The sequence below is a fragment of the Epinephelus lanceolatus genome, chromosome 17 (genome assembly GCF_041903045.1).
Source record: "Epinephelus lanceolatus isolate andai-2023 chromosome 17, ASM4190304v1, whole genome shotgun sequence".
In the NCBI taxonomy this organism is placed as follows: Eukaryota; Metazoa; Chordata; class Actinopteri; order Perciformes; family Serranidae; genus Epinephelus; species Epinephelus lanceolatus.
In genome coordinates this window covers 14536497-14552177 of record NC_135750.1, presented here as the reverse complement: position 1 = coordinate 14552177, position 15681 = coordinate 14536497, and the positions used below count along the sequence as shown (strand labels likewise).

Here is a 15681-nt window from a genome sequence, read left to right as displayed (position 1 = left end):
AAAACCCTCAAGTTTGTGGGGTTAGAACTATGAAATATGTCTGCATTAAAAATTACTTAGATTATTCTCAAAATAGTGGCAAGTGTATTCTTTGTCAGTTCAATAACGGACTCATAGTTTCAGCTGTACTTATTCATTTTCATGTGTCAAGTGCAAAATATTAATTTGTAAAGTAACTAAAGTTGTCAAAGACTCAGATTTATACTTAGAGTACCTGAGTAAATGTATTTAGTTACATACAGCTTGAGTTATATTATCTTTGTCAGTTTGTGAGTATGACTTGAGACTTGCTTATGACATCCACATGTGTGACTTACTCCCTCTAAAAGGAACTCACCTGTCTCTTTATCCACTTGAGACACCAGTCTGCTGTTAGAGTTGTCGATACGCTTTGTGCTGCAAGACATGGGAGACAAAAGACAGTAAAAACCATACAGACGGTTGAGCCCACAAAGAAGCAAAAGGTACTAATTCTGCAACGGCAACAAAGCGTTCCCAAGTGGGGAACTCATTTAGGTGTGAACGGAGAAGCTAATACAGACAATATATGTCCCTGAAACCCTTTGTGGATTTTATTATCATTGGAAAGTTTCTCAGACAGAGAGCACTGATCAAGAACTAATTCTCTTCAAGATCTTAAACTGTATCTTTTTTGATGCAGTATAAAGATCACTCTGGATGTAAAGCCTCCACAGGCATCTAAAAAACATGAAACTAAATATTTTAAGACTACTCTGTTGTCTCAGATGTTTTGTGTGAATTACTTTTTTGTTGTCATGCTGCCTCTGTGTTTAGCTGAGGCTCACGTTGACAAACCTGCACAACTAACACCTAAAACACAAAGATCTGACTCCAGCAGAGACGACGCTGTCGGTGGTTTTAATGTCATGAGACAACAACGTCTAAATATAATCACAGGCACAACAAAGCTGCAGGAGTATTTTTGGAGTGCTTTCAGCGAGCTGAAGTACAAACGGTCCCTCGCATCAATAAGTAAAAGGGAACAGAGGGGTTACGTTGTGTAAGCGCGAGGGAGACAGGAGGAGGGGGTCTATCTGCTAATCTGCCCTGCTCAGCTCAGGAGGATGGGATTTATTTCTCCTTCAGGAAATAAAATGTTTAATGTTATTATTAAAATTCATAAATTTCTTAACACTATCCAACTTCTCTTACGTGTCTCTGGCTCTGTGTGAAGCCCATTTATTTCTACTGAGGCTGTAAATCTTTAAAAACAAGTCACAAATACATGCTTTTATTTTTATAAAAGGCTCAGTAAGTTTCTGAAACAGCTGGGCACTGTAGTTTTTGGAAAACGTTACTCAAACAGGGAGAAAGAAGGAAAACAGAACGTTTGGGACTATTTTCAGCGGTGGATGAATACACACTTAGTGCCCTAGTAAGTATTTACAGCAGCAGGACTGTGAGATTGAGTCAAAATAAACTACAATGCCCATGTCACACACATGTCACACAGTGCAACAGCGACATTGATGTGTTTTACACTTCCAGGCTGTTTTGGAAACTCACTCCACATTCACTCACTCACTTCGTCGGGGCCTTACTTGTAGTTTCGCTCCCAGAACCTGATGGGCCGTGGATATGAGGAAATGAAGATGGCGCTGCCCAGGAAGGGAGCCAGTGGGGTGTAGAAGATGGTGGTGAGCAGAGTCTGGAGCAGCAGCATGGCTGAGTCTGGACACACACACACACCAGTAAAGGAAAGAAAAGCAGGTACTGACGCACTCACACACACACAAACACACACACACACACACACACACACAGATCTTAGCCAAAGGATACGAGGCACAGCAAACGGCTGAGCGAAGGCATGGAAAGCGCTGCCCCAGGCAATCTGCCAGGGAGCGATGTAAACCAGGATGAAATGGAGCTTCAGCAACAGCTCACGCATCTGGACAGAAACAGAAACAACACAGTCAGTCTCCAACAAACAGACCTCAACAGAGGAGCGTTATTTAACTCAAACAACCTTTAGCAAGATAAAGTGATATCTATTACATTCCCCCACACTATTATAAAGGTTGATAAGCCGCCTGTGGTCAAATACTGTAGTATAAAATAAATTTCGTCCACTGAAAATGTCGTATTTCGTGTTTTTCTTCAGTTACATTTCAGTCAAGATCATTGGAAATAAAGGACTTTGGTGTCCATCAACAGCAGGCTGTGTAAGGTCAACATAAATACACATTGTTGGTTTGATGATGCACTTCCATTAAGTTAAGGCACTCAACAGAGACGGAATAAAAACAAATAACTGTTAGAATTAAAGCAGAAGAAGCAGCGACCCTGACTGGAAAATGCCTGTGAAACTTCACACCTCTAGTTTGTAACTCAGACTTTCTATTAAACATTTCATGCCAGAGCCGAGGCAACCTTGATGACATCACTGTAGACTGAATCACAGTGATTTTCTGTAGTCATTTTCAGCCATAACTGTAACATTTAAAGATATATGGTTAAACATGGTGGTCCGACCTATCTGACATTTCTGCTGTGCTTATTTGATGTACAGTGTTTCTTTGCTATCATCTTTAATAAACCAAATCTCAATGCTACATTACTGCTGTGAACTGGGGGCCACAGCAAATTGTATTTCAGCTGCATAAAAAAATCAAGATTACTTTAAAAGTTTTCTATATTTGGAATATATTTACTGCTTCACCTTACACACTAACTGATCGAGGCAGAGGTAGAGCAACCCCCATGTTCCACAATGACTGTTTTTGTCAGTGGAGTCTGGTGGCTTTGAGATAATGGCCCCAGTTCCCCATCGATAAGGGCTGTCTAACGTCAAGGTGAACGTCCACTTATACTGATATTGATTTTTTTCAGGCGGGCCTTTTTTAGGGGGATAAAAGTAACCAATTTAGGCCAGCGTTTGCTCAACACCATTTCATTTCATGTACATGGTGGGAAGCTATTCTCTCCTCTCCATGATGAGTACACTGACCTTTGTGTGTAAACTTGTGGGAATTCCCCTTTAATTGAAATGATTAAAATAAGTTCAGTGGTCGGGGATGAATCTACAAGTCAAGACTCAAACAGAAGTATCTGTGATGACCATCATGACTAACACAGGAAAAGTGAGATCAGTCAAGTCACTTCTGTTTGTGTCTGTATCTCAGTGTTGCCATGTTTGTCCTCGCTTGTTTTGCTTCCTAAATTTGTTTCTATTTATGAGTACCTGTGTGTCTCTGTATCCATTTATCATTGTGTGTGTGTGTGTGTGTGTGTGTGTGTGTGTGTGTGGGGGGGAATAACTGTGTCTCTATCTTTGAGACAATCTTTCTATCATGATGCACACCGGTGTATTTCCATGCACAAACACACCCCCACACTCACACACACGCACACAGAGTCCCCAGATATCATCAAACCCTGCTCTCTCACCTTGTGAAAAACAATCGACATGATAAAGAAGTCCAGCAGGAAGCTCTCGGAGGCGTGTGGACAGTCAAAGTGGAAAAAAACGAGTGTGAAGAGCAGTGTAAGGAATTGGAAGCTGGGGTCGCAGAAGGATGAGCGCAGGAGTTTCAGTCCAGCAACTGTCGTCAGGAGAACGTCACAGCTGGAGGCAAACAAGAGTTTAGACGACAGATTCAACGGATGCTTCACTACATGCTCTGTGTTTGTGGCTGTGTGTAGGTCACTCACTGGATTCCCAGCTTCTTGCGGTGACTGAGGGCAAAGCCGTCATTAGTGAGCGCGCTCAGAATGATGGCGGGGTACACCACGTACTTCTCAAAGCACAGGAGCCCCACGTACAGTCGCTCAAACCACATCAGCACAGCATCCTCTGCAACACAAACAGATCAGATTGAAAGCTTCCTGTTCCTCACATCCTAATCTTGATGACAAGATGGCCATTTTGAAAAGGAAAGCCTCATCCTGCGAGAAGGTTATGGTTTTAGTCGTTTAGGTTTGTCTGTCTGTCTCAGTTAAGATACTAATATACAGTTTATGGTGCAACAGCAACATGATAACTCCCAATAGCCAAATCCAGATGCTATTTCTAAACATTTTCTATTATCCACATAATACATTTAGAGTACTGTATGGTCTCGGGGTTTGTGTGTTTCCTAGTTGATCCAGGGGGTTTATCCACCTAATATTAGGAGCAACAGTAGGCAGTGTTGTGCATGAATGTACTAAAAGAGTGTGTTCATAAAACAAGCTCATACTTCTGGTGTACAGTGACCTGAACGCATCAGCTAGCAACCAACAGACTAGTGTCGTTCACTCTTGCAACAGTTGACAAAGCTTGTATTCCAGCACCTGAGGATTTACAGCACCGGCGTGCCAACACAACAGACAACACGGTGTTGTATCAGAGTCTGTTGGCTGTGCTAATGGCACTTCAGATAACACAGCCAGCGGAAGCCAGATTCTTACGGATATTTGAAGGACTTTAATGTGGATTTGATCCGATAAAGATACCAGTATCAGAAACACCTCCAGTACTGCTTGAAATACTGGACTGGTAGGTGTGTAAGTCTATGCACCGTTTCGATACTATGTCATTTATTAATAAACGTAAACCTTAAAGTAGTTTCACACCCAAATAAAACAGCAGTTTAACCAAGATCAATTCTTCTACGCTGCTCTGAAACAGAAGCCTACACGGAAAATTGATTGCTGCCACTGGCAACTACTGTCTTAGAGCAACAAAGAATTGATTTTTGATAAATAGTGCAACGTTAGCCAACAGCAAAATATTAGCAATATTTTACACCGGAAAGTCCTACCAATTTAGGGTTTAACCACAGCCAAGCCATACAACAATGATAGCTGTTTCACATCTATACAGGGTTAGTAATAAACCGCTGTTCTTTCTTTTTTTTTGCACAATGGTATTGGATTGGTACTCTGTATCTGGTGATACACAAGTTCAGGTCAGAATCGGTATCAGGAAGTAATAAATGGTATTGGAACATCTCTACTGTTATGAATAAATCAATAATCATGCAATTTTATGCCTGCCAAGTCTGGAAAAACAAGTCCGAATGTCAGCCACATCAGCAACGAATTTGAAATGACACATCAAGTTGAAGCATCTGACCACTCTTGGGAAGTATATGCGAGTAAATGATGATCACAAGATTTTACTTTACTTTAAAAAAGGGAAGACATGAATGTGATCTAGGTAATTTTAATGTGTGTGAACTCTGAGTTGCTCTTGTGAGGTGTGAATGTGCATAACACTGAGAGTAGGCGTGCTGACCTCTGGGTTCAAACTGGTGGTACTCCTTGGTCTTGAGGACCGGGTGCGAGATCCACAACCACGGGTGATGCTTCCTCAGCTGTGGGATCAGGTAGTGGGTTACAAACCCCACTGTCCCCGCCAGGGCGTACAGCACGATGGTGACAAAGGGCTGGGTACATGTTGGCGTGTAATGACAAGAAACATGATTAAATGAATAATTAGACAAAACACTTCTGTTAGAAGTGATCTAAATGTGACAAAGGGTAAAAGGCAGCAGGGTAGAAGGAGGAAACAATCGAGGATCTCACCTTGAGAGACAGAAACACAGTACTTGCAGTGATGGCGAAGGTCAGGATGTAAGCAACAGAGCAGACGACTATATCCGACAGCAGAATCTCCTTCTGCAGAGGAGGGAGAGCCGCAATCATTAATAATCCACACTGAATGAAACCGCATTCGTTCATCAGACTCATTTAGGTGTGAGATTATTTCTGTCTAATTGTTCTGAGCCTTCAATTTTTGGAGATCAAAGACGCAGCAGTTCGAGCAGACTTAAGAGCTCCACAATCCCCATTAATACTGTAAAAGGCGGCAGGAGCCTTGTTTTCTCTGATGCATAATTCCCTGTAATCACACGCAATGATCGACAGCAAACATTGTTTTATTATCTCGCCCGTGACGCCGGGTTTAAGACCGTCCGCCCTCTCACACACAATATGTATGAATTTCACAGCTCAGGTACACGGTGTTAATGAGTATTGATTTTCTGGTGATTATTACTCTCAGCTAAATATGGCTCTGGGCTGCAGCCATTCAAAACAATAACAAATGCTCAATTAAAGCTCAGAGGAGCAAAACTCAGACTGAAAAGTGTGTTTATGCATTAATAGCAACATCTCAACATCTTCTACCAACAGAATCACTGATAAAACACAACTACAGTACATCAGTTTATCTCCACATGATCATCTTCACTTACCATAGAGTTCTGCAGTTTCTCTGGCAGTGGATCTTTACTGTCCATGTCCTCCTCCTCCTCCTCTTCCTCACTCTCCACCAAAGCGGGCATTATCTTGGACTTTACCAGAGATCTGTAAATAAGATTCAGTGTCTGAGAGAGAGTCTTATTGGTTGAATAACTGAGATTATTTTGTGTGAAGACCCTGAAGACCACCTAAGAGCCACATATGGCTCCAGAGCCGCAGGTTGCCTACTCTGGCGCAGTAGAATAAGTGGCGATCAGGAGGAACGAGCATCCCTGGGAACGGTTTTGGGCTTACATTAAAATGGAAGATTGGTCTAAATAGATACTAGCCTCCTATGTAACTGTGTGATCTTGTTGTATGACTCAGCAAGACATTTTTTTATGTACTGGATAAAAAATGTGCCATGTGCTCCAGAGCTCTGTAAACAACAATATACTGTATATATGCCACGTACCAAGCTTTTCAAAAACTAATAAAAACCAATATAGAATAAAAAAACATCTACAATAATTTCCTCTATAAATTCAGTTCTCTTTTTCCCACCTCTCTAATCCTTAATTTAAAGATTACTACTTAGTATTAAGTGCATCCAGACTCAGTGTGTGCATGCAAACACACACACACACACACACCAATACTCACAGTAGTACAGACGGGTCGCTGCTCTGTCGGCTGAGGTGGTAGGAGAAAACCACCAGAAGGCCACAGAAACCAGAGAACAGAGCCGGGGTGTGCTGCTCATCCCACGGCTCCTGTAGCCACACACACACACACACACACACATACACACACACACACACACCAGTGAATCATAACGCTGTGTACTTTTAAGAGATAGATCTTCACACTTAAAAAGCTTCTCCTCTACAGCTGCAATCTTGGAGTCACTTTTGAAGGATGACTGGCAACACTTTGTATTTTGTGTAAACTGCCCGGCTACACGATATTTATAACTGAACTCCCCGTCTTCTTTTACTCCTATAACTCAGACTCTGGGGGAAAAAGGAGGAGAGGAAAAGAGAAAAGGCTATTTTCACATCTCCTACTGTACCTATGCTGTGTTGTTTTTTTTTACATCCAGTTAATTTGTACCTTGAGAGCGCCGAAGCAGAAACCGTAGAGCAGAGACAGAGCGATCAGACTGCGTAGGATGCTGTAGACTGCAGAGATGAGGCTCGTAGCAGCTGAGACACACAGATTAGAGGATGAAAATATATGCAGTAGTACTAAAGAATGAGAAACAAAGCCAAGCGTGTGCTGTAGTCTACGTTTTATGGTTTTTAATTCACTAAGAAGATTCACCTTTACTCAACGCCTCAAAAACGTGTCCTATTTTATCAGCTTTTTACTATCAGCTATGGTTTCAGATGTAAACACACACTTTTCTGCCATACTGTTCAAACACTGTAATAACAGTGTTTGAACATTACACACAACAGATTTCTCTATTTATTTTTTCCCCTGAGCTCATCTCACTGGAGAAAGGCGGTGTCACATTGCAACATCTCAGTCAGAGTCTGATCGACCCACACAATCCTGATAAACATCTTAGGTGAGTTTTTGAATGTTAAACTCCTAATAAATAATAGCCAATGATTTAACAGCTGAATAACAGAAAAATACTTAGATTTAAAGCCAAGATTTCAGAGGCTTTAAACACTGAATATGTATTATAAAGATTACAGATCAGAGCCGCAAATTCAGATTAGCACACATCTCCAATTCATGAGCACAAGCAGTACTGAAATCCAACAATTACAAACAGTTTCACGAACCTGTTCCTCCAAAAAAGTGCATGTCGATCTGCTCCAGCAGGTAGATGGTGAAGGTGTTGATCTGAGGGAAAAGGCCCACCAGGAAGGTGATTGGGAAACAGTAGGTAAAACCTGTGTCATGTATCAAACAAAAGACATTTATTAGCATCCGCAGAGGACAAATTATTGTTTCGAACAGTAAATAAACTGGGAAACACTTCTGGTACATGTATCCGTACCCACTAGCAGGTCCCGCAAGAAGCACAGCACGTCGTGGCAGACGATGGTGACTCCGTACAGGGTGGAGACGGGCAGGTCTTTCCTCCTCAGCAACTGCTCCAGCAGCCAGATCAGAGCACAGAAGATGCAGAAATAGGCCGCTCGGCTGTAGGCCACCAGCTGGTTGTGACCCTGGGGACACACACACATGAACACACACACAGCATTAGCGCATTATATACTGCCTGGAACTGAAAGATCATCATACCAACATGTGTAGGAATCACAATCATAAACACACATTTAATACAAAGTTGGGTCATATTAGGTTGAATGCCCATATGTCTGTACTTTGTTTGATGTGTGAACAGAGAACTCCAAAGTGGTCATATCCTCGCAAACATGCTGGCACGCAGCGATAAAGAGGAACAGCAGTCACGAGTTGCCACCAGCCAACGGGTACGTAATGGATGTATGTGTGTAAGTTTCCTAAATAATGGTATCTGTCATGCAACCTAATATAATTTTGTTCTAGAAGTTTATTTGGTCTTTACTTTAATAATATTTCCTCTGAGATTCAGTCCAAAAGTAACATCACACTCACATGTGTTGGTGAAGCTGCGTCAGGTTGAACGCTCTGCAAAACAAAACCACAGACGCAAATATTCAATCACCATTATTAAATAAACATGAAAACAACTGAAAAGAGAGGAAGTGAGTGGGAGCGAATGGGAATTGGCACGCCTGAGGTCAGTTTTACTTTAATCCACATTACGTCACCATGGCACACATTTTGGGCTCACACATCATTCATTCCTCAATGCAAGCTGGTTTCAGTAGTGAAATGGTTTTCCTTGGACTCTCACTTTGGTGCAATGGTGAAGGGTCGGGTAAACTGCTCAAAGTCAGAATTAGATGACATGGATTGTAATTCAGGTACAGTTTAGGTATCATGCACCACCTTCCACAGAGATTCTCACCTTCAGTAGGGAATAATGGCAGCTGGCGATGACCAGGCAGAACTGGAAGACCCAGAAGTCTTTGAAGCAGCCGTGGTTGAGGAGCACAAAACCCAGGAAAGAAACCAGGAAGGCCATGAAGACTGCAACTAGATTCTCCAGAACTTCCTGGTTTCTGTACAAGAGCAGCACATACAAAGGCATATACGGGTTACAGTATATCTTTGCTCATGAAGATTAGACAGACAGACCTTAGGGGATTGAATTACAGCTCAGCTCAAGATTAAACTGAAATCGCATGACACTGATTGATTGAATGAGAAAAAAATTACACGAAAACTGACCAAAAATCAAAGTGATATTGATGGAAGGGACTGTGCTGTAAGACATCCAAGTCAAACTGGTATTCTTGTGAGTAAATAAAATCTACAGCAAAAATACCAATGCCTCTAAAACTTTGCATGTCATCTTGTGAATATCCGAGCTAAATATCATGTATGATGTTTGATGTCTAGACTTAGGACTTTCAGCTGTGTGGGCGCAACAGTAGAGAGAGTTTATGGGCAGGTTTGTTATGTATTACCTGTCCAAAAGGGCCAGCAGGGTGAGTCGGTCATATAAAATGTTAATCCACTTCCCAGGAAACAGCTGGAGTTTGTAATAAATCTTCCTGGTCGGTTTCTCCTGAGTGGACGTCTCTGACGACTCATCCAGAGAGTCCTCTTCCTGGCACACAAATAATTCATACCCACATGAATTTAACTGCAGTAATACATAAATATAAATGCTTCCTATCTGCAGGATTTCCCAGGATCATTCAAAACACAGCCAGGATCATTAAAAGCAGACAGCACAACATATTTTTCACGATGTGCAACACAAACACAGAGCAATGCATTAATGATTTAAAAGAGAGTCTGTGTTGTTTCAGCTTCAGCAACTGATCCAGGCGGCGTATGTCACCCCTGCTGCTCTGCATCCAGCAGTGATGAAGACTAATTCAGGGCCGATTATTTGGCTACGGTTTCAAACAGCAGCAGTGACTCGTATTTTTTTCCCGTCCCACAGTTTGTCAGAGAGACAACACTAATCCGATTTACCAGTTGGTTGATTATCATTTATGTGCCTCTGTCTCTGGGGACTTCGCCAATCAACTCTGTGATGTTAACAAGTAGAAATGCAAATAGAGAAAAAGAATCAGCATTTTAATCTCCTCCTTTAAAACCTGTTTTGTTTTTCATGAATACCACTTTTTTTTAAACTGTAGCTACTGACGATTAATCTGTATTTGATCTATTTATCGATTGTTTAATTGCCAGTTGTTTAAAGCTGTTATTTATGAATCCTTTTTTTGATTTTCCGATTTGATTTGATATATATATATATATATATATATATATATATATATATTTGCTTTTGCAGACAAAAAAAAGCACTTCTATCCAAACCTTTTGGCACTTTTTAAATGTCACAATGTTATGCAAACTAAACATTCTGTGGATGTTAACACAAACAGAACTTACAAACTAAATGATTTTATTAATTGCAACACTACTTTTGTTATTTACTCATCTGACTTTTCTACATAGGCTGTGCAGAGGGATTGCCCTGCTGAGCATAAATATGCCATTAGAACAAAAATGGCGACTACCCCATGGCTAGACATTTCAGTAAATTTCATAATGCTAATGATTCCCTATTACACATAGAGGACATTTAACACATTAAACCTTTGGTCAGGGGGTGACAGATGGACTGTCACTGGGTGCTTTAGTATCCTAATCTCAATTAGGATATTGGATATAGACTTAACATATTTTTTGTGATTTGTCATCACCACAAGCCTCGCCATTTTTCTCACAGCCTATGTGTTAAGACGTGTGTGTATATATTTAAATTTAAATTCATTTTTTCTGGGTATCTTATCTCATGTCACTCTGTGTTTTTTATTCACTTGTTATTCTTTCATTATTGTCTATTTGTTTCACCTGTCATGCCATTATGTGGGTCATGTGATGGCCTCTGATTGGTTCCTGCCACGATATAGGAGGGGCCATACCTTTGTTGTATGTTTTGAAAGCCCTGACGACGACCTGCAGTGGTTGAAACATGTTGGCACTTTTAATGATTTAGCCACTACAATAAAGGCTTTTTAATACTTCCTTCCATGTTTTATATATTTTTTCGGAGTGCCTGGATTGCCTTCGCATCGATCTATATCATTTGATGGATTATTTATTCATTTGTTAATACTTCTATTAATTAACAATTAGTTATCAAGTTAAACGTACCCTGTGGAGTTTTTTGACTTGTAAACGAACAGTTTCCCTATTTCCCACCAAAACACATCATGTGTATCCTTTAGACTTAACAAACACTTCTAATTGTCTGCATTCTCATAAAACATTTACAAAAAACAATTTTTGGAAGAATGTGAAACCTACAGTGTTTACATCCAAGTTTGCTTGCTAACAACCTTCTTGTTTACTCCCATCATTTCTAGACACATTACTACCAACTATCACTTTTGGGAGGACTGGGTGTCACATGCATGTCAGTCCTTGTGTGTGTGTGTGTGCACGAAATACAAACACAGCAGTGACTTGCTCTAATAAATATGGCTCCATAAAACCCACAACTTTGAGGAAGTTCCTCTTTCTCTCCTCCATTTCCTCCCCTGCCTAAGTCTTTGGGCCTAGAGGTTTGAGGCAAGCTTTGCTGCTTTCGGGCTGAGGCTGCTGACTTGGAGGAACCACCATGAGAGGCTGAGCTGGGTCCAACCCTGTATCCCCCAGGTGGTCCTCCAACATTGCCAACACTTCTGTAGATATTTCCACCTCCATTATCTCCACCCCTTTAAGGTTCCTTTAAATAACAGCTTTACAACCATTTGGAAGAGCCCCAACATCCATGAATTTGTCTAGTGTTATAAGCATGTCCTATCTTAGCAAATCAGGTTTGGTAGATCATTGGTATGCAGGAGGAAAAAGTAAAAGCACCTGGAATATCTCTGGGTGCGTCCTCCGTGGCCGAAGCCTGTGTGCAGGGATGATGCGTCGCTGGAAAGGGCAGTCAGCGTGACCGCCCACCAGCCCGTCCTGACACTCCGAATTGGAAGAAGTTGACAGCAGGTCACTGAAGACACACATAAAACAGGCTGATGTCAGTAAGTGGATTAAACCTGATTACACAGGCAGTGATGATAGTTTAGGGAGGAGATGGAAAAAGACAATGAGTTACGATAAAGTTAAGAAAAGCACGTGAAAGCTGTGGGAGAGAACATGCAGAGGAAGAGATGGTGAAGAGTGGGAGGAAAAGATTTGACAGCCGTACCACATGTTGCCAGTGATGAGCTCGGCTCCCAGCGGCAGGTTGAGAGCTCTCTCTGCATACAGCTTGCGAGGCCTGTCTCCTGGTGAGACAAACACACCCAAAAAAAACTTGTCAAACTACTTTTCTTTGGATGAGCAATGTGCAAAAACTGATATCCAGCGGATGAGCAGCTAAATCTATTATGTGGGATTTTTGTTTTTAGCACTACAGACAGGCATCTGAGACTGATAACAGAAAAGCTGAGCATCTTGGAGCCATTCCAGAAAAATGTCATTTAATCTACCAGCTTTTTGAGCAAAGTGAAGCCATCAGCTGCTGGCAGAGCCTTACACACATACTGAGTGTTTGCTCAAAAGATCAAAATATTATCAGACCGTCCCAGCACAAATAGACTCCTCAAAGTGATCAGGGACGTGGTGCATGTGACTCATCCCAGTTTGTCTCCAGCATGAAAAACATTTTAACTGTTAATTATTCCTGAGTAGCTGCTTACTGTGTACAGTGTGGAAGGTGTACGCTTCTTCTTTGTTGGTCGCCTCTGGTCTGCAGATGACCTGCAGCATGGAGCTCTCCGACTGAGAGGTTTGTGAGGGCAGGGAGTCGTAGTCTGGATCTTTCTCTCTGTCCGTCTGTGGACTGCAAACAGGAAATACAATCAACTGGAGGTCCTGGATGGATGAGAGAACTCAGCTGCATGCAGATTTTTTATTGAAGCATGTGTACCTGTCAGGAGAGACTATCGGGATCTGTGTGGGAGGAATAGCCTGTAGTTTGTCGGTAGGTAGACTGGTGGGTGGTTTAGGTCTCTCTGGTTTGTTGTCCGTGTTGGTCTCTGTTATCGTCTCATCTTGTCTGGAGGCTGCACTCAGACTCTCTGCAAACAGATCAAATTTAAATGTATATTATTTTTGTCTAATGTAACTGAAACAGAAATTTGTTTTTATAAAAGTAAATGTAAAACCCCGATCCGTGTTTCTTTACCTTTAAAATGATACCCTTTTCCTGTTTTTAAAGCTGCTTATCATGTTTTTGCAACAATGGAGGGAGTAGCTCAAAGTGATGAACACACAGAGAATTATCACCTAACTCCTGCAGGTTTAGCCTTTTTTAGCTCCTTTCAGCTCAGCTTTTGGTAAGCAATGAGCTTGTAGAGGCTCCACAAAAATATCCTTTTAAGCCTTGTGTGATTTATCCTGACTTCATGTGAGCAGAGGAAGGCTTATATGAAGGCTAATTTATACAATGTAAAATACCATAGGCTTATGCTAATAATGTTAGCATATTGTATTTATTTAAAAAACATGTTTAGTATAAGACAGTTGTTTTGTCAGTGAATCTTGTGAGTTGTAATGGAGCCGAATTTTATAACGTTACCTTTCTTAAATGTTGCTGTTGCCCCTGGTTTTATATGAGAAGATAAAATCTCGGCTAGCCGCTAGGCTAATTTATACAATGTAAAATGCCATAGGCTTGTGCTAATAACATTAGCATGTTGTATTTGTGGGGAAAATGTGTCCAGATTAAGACAAGTGTTTGTCTGTGAATCTTGTGAGGTGAAATGGAGCTGGGTTTCAGACATTACCTTTGTTAAATGTTGCTGTTGTCCCTGGTTTCATATGAGAAGATGAATCTCTGCTAGCGGCTAGGCTAATTTATACAATGTAAAATGCCATAGGCTTGTGCTAATAACATTAGCATGTTGTATTTGTGGGGAAAATGTGTCCAAATAAAGTAAAGTATTTGTCTGTGAATGCTGCAAGTTATAGTGAAGCTGATTTGTGTATTTGTGTTTGAAATGGTCTCTATTAAGCCATATTTAATGTATAATTTGAATCAACTAAACTTTACAACGCCTCACACAAACCTCTGACGCCGACTAGTGGTTTGGAGGTGTAACTGCAGAGTGACGCAGACACACCACTGCACAAGTATAAATGCTCACAACGGCGTAGGCTACGTGCGTAGTGTCTGCTCCACTTGCCAATCACTACTGCACAGACTCTTCACCAAACGACGTCACCAGTGCAAGATGGCAGCACCCATATCCAGGACATTTTGGCTTGGAAGTGGATACATGTCGTCCACCGGTATGTACAGTCAATGGTTTTAAGGCCTGAAACTTTATTGTTGTGGTTCGGTCTTACCTTTCATGCCATCAGTTAGCTGTTTTTGTAAAGAAAAAGCTCTGTATGCTACCTGCCCAGCACCAAAGCGGAGAACAAGTTGGTGAAAATAGTGGAGCAATTATCAGCTCAAGAGGTAAATGGAGTTAGTGGAGACCAAAAACAGAGCTAAAAGGAGAATGACAGTTAGCTTATAATCATCAGGTGACCAGAAACATGAGTCCAAATGAATGCTAATGTTGCTCCATGTCTGCTGGGTGCGCAAATTGGCAACTGTTTGCTTACTTTCTTGCCCTATTATCGTAATAAGGCAATGCTGAGTTTACAGCTTGTTAAACACACCCCTGAGAAAAATGCAATTAGCACAGATTTAACCAGAGGAATCACCATTTCAGCAATATCAAAAGTCTACACGCCTACTAGCTGCCACCACAAGCTGTGCTGCTCCATTTATCCCAAGTGGTTTCATACCAGCTGAGCAACTCAGTGACCTCCTGCCCAGCATCAGCATCCTTAGAGCCCAGCAGGGCTAAAATTACTTGCATAATTTGAACCTAACAGAATATGAATATGTTCAAATTAACACATTATAATAACATATCTACATTAGTGTAGTGTTAGTGTAGAGCTTTAACTGTGTATAGCTGATGGGACAATGCATCAAGACCAACAGAGGGAATTTATTGCAGCCAGTGAAACGATGCTGACCTCGCACTCACACATGCACTCATGTATACACATCTACATTAACTCTGACCCTATAACACATGCGGATGAAGAAGGTGGAAGTAAAGGAACAAACCCTCTTGCTGAGCTTCACCTCCTTCCGCAGCTCCCTCCTCCTCTTTGCGTTCTTGACCCTCGTCTTCCTGCGTGCTGCTGGCACCTCCCCCTCTGGCACTCAGGGACCCCAACAAGGAAACAAACTCCAGGAAGTTGGATTCGTTGGGAATCTGTCCCTCCTTTGCTTCCAGATCTGACTTGGAACTGGTCATGATGGTCTGATGAAGAGACAAATGTTTGTATGAATGGACAGATGGACGGAGATAACTAGAAATAGCGACAGAGCTGAACTGCCAACAT

The 15681-nt window shown here is 41.5% G+C and overlaps 1 protein-coding gene across 5 annotated transcripts in view; it reads right to left on the bottom strand.

Annotated features, from left to right (window-relative positions):
- The window catches only part of pcnx2 (pecanex 2), a 41097-nt gene that overhangs the window by 15663 nt on the left and 9753 nt on the right, over positions 1-15681 (bottom strand). For 3 of the 5 annotated variants that reach the window (XM_033613692.2, XM_033613693.2, XM_033613697.2), the window contains exons 8-27: positions 15401-15599; positions 13199-13349; positions 12969-13111; positions 12476-12554; positions 12142-12277; positions 9726-9868; positions 9164-9317; positions 8788-8820; positions 8204-8375; positions 7986-8096; positions 7303-7394; positions 6853-6962; positions 6204-6315; positions 5533-5625; positions 5243-5393; positions 3676-3817; positions 3412-3589; positions 1804-1912; positions 1563-1692; positions 338-396 (exon numbers count right to left, since the gene is read on the bottom strand). In XM_033613692.2, coding sequence (XP_033469583.1) covers positions 338-396; positions 1563-1692; positions 1804-1912; positions 3412-3589; positions 3676-3817; positions 5243-5393; positions 5533-5625; positions 6204-6315; positions 6853-6962; positions 7303-7394; positions 7986-8096; positions 8204-8375; positions 8788-8820; positions 9164-9317; positions 9726-9868; positions 12142-12277; positions 12476-12554; positions 12969-13111; positions 13199-13349; positions 15401-15599 — 2497 coding nt within the window. The remainder of the gene's footprint in view (positions 1-337; positions 397-1562; positions 1693-1803; positions 1913-3411; positions 3590-3675; positions 3818-5242; positions 5394-5532; positions 5626-6203; positions 6316-6852; positions 6963-7302; positions 7395-7985; positions 8097-8203; positions 8376-8787; positions 8821-9163; positions 9318-9725; positions 9869-12141; positions 12278-12475; positions 12555-12968; positions 13112-13198; positions 13350-15400; positions 15600-15681) is intronic. The other 2 variants (XM_033613694.2, XM_078176170.1) reach the window with 1 other exon arrangement.